Consider the following 6,000-nt stretch of genomic DNA (forward strand, 5'->3'; position numbering starts at 1 on the left):
AAAATTTAAATCAAGTCGAATTGAATTTTCGAGTTTTTGTTTAAAGTTAATTATAAATATTTATCATATTATAATATTATTTGATTCTAATTCAGTTCAGTTTATAAAATAGTTTACTCAAAAAAATTTCAATTTGAGTTTATAAAATTTAAATCAAGTCGAATTGAATTGAATTTTCGAGTTTCTGTTTAAATTTAATTATAAATATTTATAATACTATAATATTATTTGATTCTAATTAAAATAGTTTTTTAACCATATATAATACATATATTTCTTCATATTTTTCCATATGTGATATACATATATCATACAGAGTCATGGGACTTGACTCAAACTTAAAAATTAATCTATTAATTACTAAAAATTTTGAGATATTCGAGTTGTATTTTACAACTCTATGTTAACTTTTTTTTAAAGTTGAATTTATGAAATTACAGCTCAAAGTCAATTTGTATGAAATTTTTTGAATCAATTCAAGTCGAAAAATATTTTTTTTCGAATCGAATTGAGTATTGTTCACTTATAGTTGGTTAAATCTAACTTTTAAATCCTAAACCCAACATAATCACTTATTGTTATGGACCCAAAATGAACTGAATGTTGTTGATTATGTTGGGTTAATTGGTAGGGAAATTTAACATTTAGGGTTATATTTTGAGGGGTCAGGGTTGTTGCTTCAAGTTTAATTTGCCATGGTAGATTTTGAGAATGAATTATGAATTTGGGGTTGGACATGTAACTAAAGTATTTTTGAAATTTGAGGTTTATAATATAATTGAAGTATTTTGGAATTTGGGGTTTAAAATGTAATTGATGACTGTGTTGTAAGTTTTAAAAGTTGGGGGACCTAAATGCAAATGCGTGAAAATTTCAGTGACCATTTATATAATTTACCCTAACAGTAGTGAAACAGCTATTACGTTGGATCATATTGCAAACGAACTAAATGTTTGGTGACTGTATTATAAGTTTTAAAAGTTGAGGGACCTAAATGCAATAATATGAAAAGTTTAGTGACCATTTATATACTTTACCCTATATTTAATCTTACGTGATAAAATTGAATTCTGTTTTGATGATTAAATTAAGAGATCAGTATTTTCATCTTTTTAAAAGAACATCGTCATCGCTTTTTATCACCATAATGTAGTTTTCTTTATTCCATTTAGTCACTTACGTTATAATTTCCAAATCACAAGATCTCAAATCCCACAACCCTTTTGATCAACCAAACACCAGTTGCAGACTGTTGGTTCGCTGTTCCATCAGGCATCAATCATTTACGTCGCCCTTTTTATTAGTTTCCCATCCAATTATCTCGAAGAGATAAAAATGAGCTGGTGGTGGGCTGGTGCTATCGGCGCTGCTAAGGTGGTTCCCCTTTTAATTTTGGCTCGGATGATTTATGTTTAGCCCCTTTAAGAAATTGCTTTTGATTTTTTTTCTTTTTGTTTTAATTTTTGCAGAAGAAATTTGAAGAAGATGAAGCACCGAGAAGCTTCCAGAGCGTTGGGTTGGTAATTGGAGTCACCGGCATAGTCGGTAATAGCTTGGCTGAGATCCTACCGTTATCCGACACACCTGGCGGCCCATGGAAAGTATACGGGGTGGCTCGTCGGCCCAGACCAAACTGGAACATCGACCATCCAATCGAGTACATTCAGTGTGATATATCCGACCCGATGGAAACCGAATCGAAGCTCTCCCAACTTACCGATGTCACCCATATCTTCTACGTCAGTTGGATCAACCGATCATCCGAAGCTGAGAATTGCGATATCAACGGTTCTATGCTACGCAATGTTTTGCGTTCCGTGATCCCGAACGCACCCAATATATGCCACATATGCCTACAAACAGGAGCCAAACATTACGTCGGACCATTCGAGTTGTTTGGTAAAATCCAGCCGCATGATCCGCCTTTCACCGAAGATTTGCCGCGGTTAAACGCTCCCAATTTCTACTACACTCAAGAAGACATCCTCTTTGAAGAGATCGAGAAGAAAGAAACATTAACCTGGTCGGTGCACCGACCCACTAACATATTCGGGTTTTCGCCTTATAGTTTAATGAACCTCGTTGGAACTCTTTGCGTTTACGCCGCCATTTGTAAACACGAAGGCAGACCGTTGCTGTTTCCTGGAAGCAAAGCGGCTTGGAACTATTACTCGGAAGCATCGGACGCGGATTTGATTGCGGAGCAACAGATATGGGCGGCGGTGGATCCTTACGCGAAAAACGAAGCCTTTAATGTGTCTAACGGGGATGTTTTTAAGTGGAAACATTTGTGGACGGTTTTTGCTGAGCAATTCGGGATAGAACAATTTGGTTTCGTGGAAGGAGAGAATCGGGGGTTGCAGGAGATGATGAAAGGTAAGGAAAGTGTGTGGGAAGAAATAGTGAAGGAAAACCAGTTGCAGAGGACGAATTTGCAGGAGGTGGGGCTGTGGTGGTTTGTGGATTTGATATTATCGATGGAGATGCCTTTAATGAGTATGAATAAGAGTAAGGAACATGGGTTTTTGGGATTTAGGAATTCCAGGAATTCGTTTGTTACTTGGATTGATAAGGTGAAGGCTTACAAGATTGTGCCTTGATCATTCAATCTCCTGCTTCAAGTTGTTTTGGGGTTTTTCCAATGAAGATGAATTTCTGTTGGTCTAAAATAAGTGGAAGGTAAGCTATTATGCAAAGGCACGGAACTTTTACATGTATTTGTGAAAACGTTTACCTTCAAAGTGAAGCCTTCGTTGTATTTTGTGAAAATGCTGTGTGGTTTTCTTTCTTCTTTACTTGTTTATGATGCTTTGTGTCTTTGTTATCTTGTAGAAGCTTGATTTATTATACAATAAAACTTCTTGATTAGATAAAACCTTTGGTGAGAAATTTATCGTATTTCAGTTTATGGTTTAATAGTTTCGGGTTGTGGCCAGCCCTTGTTATTTACTTGGTTTAGCGCTGATGCCTGATGGTGTGTGAATTTGGGCCCTTGGTGCCAATTGAGGTGTGTGAGATGGACCTTTTAATTATTGTTGTATGGGCTGATTGACCGTATATTCGTGTAGTTATTAATAAAAAAATGAGTTAAATATGTCTAATTTTGTATCTAAACTAGTATTTACATGCATAACAATCATGAATCTATCTTCTTATGATTTCATAACTATATTCAAATGTTTTTCGACCTTGAATTTATTTAGTTTTGTAAAGTTGTATTTGGGTGTTGATCAAAAATGAATAATTGATTTTGTAATAAGTTTATACAATACACGTGAATCATATTGTGATTGTAATTTTTTACTTGATTCTTGAGTTGATTATTATTTTTTAATTCGATTATCTTACTGAATTTTTGAAATCTATTTTGGTTTTTGTTTATTTGTTAATAATTCCTACTTAAATAAAGGAAAATAAAATTTTAATTCTAATGGATATTGAACTTATAACTTAGGAAAGAGATATTCTCAATGGAGAGTTTTTAATCACATATTCTTTTTTTTACACTAAGGTGGTTACAAAGTAATATATGTTATAAATATTTTTAACTATTTGACAATGAACGTCCAATAATCTTTGCAGTTGCTGGTGCTCGAACATATGACCTCTAAGAATACTAACGATTTATTTAATCACATACTTTAGAGATTATTGATAATAAATAAACTTTATTTTGATATCTGTTATATATGTAAACAATAGACAAAGTATTCGTCTGACTTGAGAATTGCATCAACAATAAGTCAAAAGTTTAAACTCGTAGGTACGTGAATATTTTGTCTCTTAGAAATAATTTGGTGCCCACTGGACACCAGGTCCAGGGAAAAGTAAATAAAAGCTGAATTTGATATCTATTGTAACTGATTATGATAATATATTATCAACGCCACATCTCCGTTGATTCTCCTCCACCAGTCAAAGAAGTCAATTAACCAACCACCAGCTACAAGGCGCAAATCTCTGCACGTTCGTAACTTATCTTTTTTCTTCACCGAGGTTGGTTGGCGGGTGGTTCTCCCTGGTTTTCACCCCATCCATCTAATATAAATTGGGATATCCAGGCCAAATGTACATAACCATGGGCGCTCGTTTCATCCATTTTCACTAGACCAAACAAAATGGCTGAATATACAGTCTTCAGCCTCTCACAGGTTGCTCAACACAAATCAAAGAAAGATTGCTGGCTTGTCATCGATGGCAGAGTAACCCTTCTCTCTCTCTATCTCTGTTATGGGATGGGTCTGAACTTGATTAACTCCTGTAGGTACTGAACCTGACAAAGTTCCTGGAAGAACATCCAGGAGGAGAAGAGGTGTTGATGGAGTGTGCAGGGAAGGACGCCACCAAGGTATTCAATGATATCGGACACAGCAAATCGGCTCAGAAGTTGCTCCTCAAGTACCAGGTTGGCGTTGTACAGGGTTACACCTTCAAAGGGGATTCAGATGTTTCAATTGAAGAAACCAAGAGGAATGAGATGAGTGCTTTTGTGATCAAGGATGATCACATGCCTAAATATGCAACCCTTGTCAAGTTCTTCCTACCGCTCTTGCTTGCTGCTTCCTACTTCGCTTACACATGGCTCAATGCAGGTTTATTGTTGGAAGCGTAGATGGACACTCGAGTAATTTATAACATGAACTATTATTGATACGAGGTAAAATGCGTTACAACGATGTTACCCCAATATTACAATACCACATCGTTATAACACTAGCTGCGGCTAGTTTACAAACACAACCTCGCTATTCAAGCTTTATTAAGCTTCATCTTTTCTCTCATAGTTTTTCTAAGCTATTTCTCGTCCTTGCTTTGCTAAGCTTTTTCATTCTCTAATAGCTTTGTTAAGCTATTTCTCATTCTGGCTTTTCTAAGCTTTTTCTCATATTCCTTCTCATTCACTTTGCATACATTTATATTAATGCCAAAGACATTTATAAGGGTAATTAACCTCCTTAATAAAAGATCTAGGCATTTCCAAATTCTTCTTGTATTGCCATATGGAGTTCCTTGTCTTAATGAAATTTCCTTCCATCATCAATTGTCACATGTTTATTTTACATGCTTAGTTCTTAAGTAATTCAAGATCATGCTTCATTAATCAAGAATCTTCTAGAATTATTCATGTCTTGCCAGCATAAGTAGTAAAATTAGATTTGAGTTCTAACACTCCCCCTCAAATCTGATTTTTCATTCCGAGCTTTTCTTTGAGTCGGTTGAATATAACTGCTTTCAACGGCTTTGTGAAAATGGCTGCTAGTTGATCTTCAGTTCTGCAGTAAATTAGCTCCACAATTTTATTCTTCACCTGCTCTTGTATAAAGTGATACTTTGTATCGATATGCTTGCTTCGGCTATGGGAGACTGGATTCTTGGCAAGTGCACGCTGCTGCGGCTATTTATTCTTCTTTGCTTTTTCGACACCTTCTAGAGATTTTTGCAAAATCTCCCATGCTTGTTTTGCATTCTTCGCATCATAAATTTTTTCAAAGGTAGATTCGTCTACTCCTTGAAAAATAAAGAACAACGCTCTTTTATCTTTTTCCTGTGATTCCTTCAATGTCTTATTTTCTTCATTAGTCAGGGCTGCTTCTGCTGCTGTATTTTCAGGCTCGGTGTAACCATCCTCGATGATATCCCAACAATCTTGGGAGCCTAATAACGCCTTCATTTGAATACTCCAATTGCCATAATTCGTCTTTGTCAATCTCGGAATTTGTGGCTGAATCATGTTGGCCATCTTCTCCACCACGTTAAACTCGAACCAAACTCTGATGCCACTTTTTGGAAGCGTAGATGGGCACTCGAATAATTTATAACATGAACTATTATTGATACGAGGTAAAATATATTACAACGACGTTACCCCAATATTATAATACCACAACACTATAACACTAGCTGCGGCTAGTTTACAAACACAACCTCGCTATTCAAGCTTGATTAAGCTTCACCTTTTCTCTCATAGCTTTTCTAAGTTATTTTTCGTCCTTGCTTTGT

The 6,000-nt window shown here is 35.5% G+C and overlaps 2 protein-coding genes across 2 annotated transcripts; both read left to right on the forward strand.

The window, feature by feature from the left end:
• The first annotated feature begins 1,241 nt into the window (after window positions 1-1,241).
• Window positions 1,242-2,875, forward strand: LOC120190846 (3-oxo-Delta(4,5)-steroid 5-beta-reductase-like). The gene is made up of 2 exons (XM_039193885.1): window positions 1,242-1,374; window positions 1,470-2,875. The coding sequence occupies exons 1-2, from the start codon at window positions 1,336-1,338 to the stop codon at window positions 2,598-2,600; spliced, it is 1,170 nt and encodes a 389-aa protein (XP_039049816.1). The 5' UTR covers window positions 1,242-1,335; the 3' UTR covers window positions 2,601-2,875.
• A 1,205-nt stretch (window positions 2,876-4,080) lies between these two features.
• Window positions 4,081-4,639, forward strand: LOC120190983 (cytochrome b5-like). Its single transcript, XM_039193989.1, has 2 exons — window positions 4,081-4,202; window positions 4,265-4,639. Exons 1-2 carry the CDS (start codon window positions 4,119-4,121, stop codon window positions 4,610-4,612), a joined length of 432 nt encoding a protein of 143 aa, XP_039049920.1. The 5' UTR covers window positions 4,081-4,118; the 3' UTR covers window positions 4,613-4,639.
• The last annotated feature ends 1,361 nt before the right edge of the window (window positions 4,640-6,000 follow it).

Source organism: Hibiscus syriacus, unplaced genomic scaffold (genome assembly GCF_006381635.1).
Source record: "Hibiscus syriacus cultivar Baekdansim isolate YM2019G1 unplaced genomic scaffold, ASM638163v2 tig00116964_pilon, whole genome shotgun sequence".
In the NCBI taxonomy this organism is placed as follows: Eukaryota; Viridiplantae; Streptophyta; class Magnoliopsida; order Malvales; family Malvaceae; genus Hibiscus; species Hibiscus syriacus.

Coding starts and splice junctions, on each gene's coding strand:
- LOC120190846 (XM_039193885.1), top strand. CDS start 1,336: ATGAGCTGGTGGTGGGCTGGTGCTATCGGCGCTGCTAAG. Junction 1,375..1,469: donor GTGCTATCGGCGCTGCTAAG/GTGGTTCCCCTT, acceptor TAATTTTTGCAG/AAGAAATTTGAAGAAGATGA.
- LOC120190983 (XM_039193989.1), top strand. CDS start 4,119: ATGGCTGAATATACAGTCTTCAGCCTCTCACAGGTTGCTCAACACAAA. Junction 4,203..4,264: donor GGCTTGTCATCGATGGCAGA/GTAACCCTTCTC, acceptor TAACTCCTGTAG/GTACTGAACCTGACAAAGTT.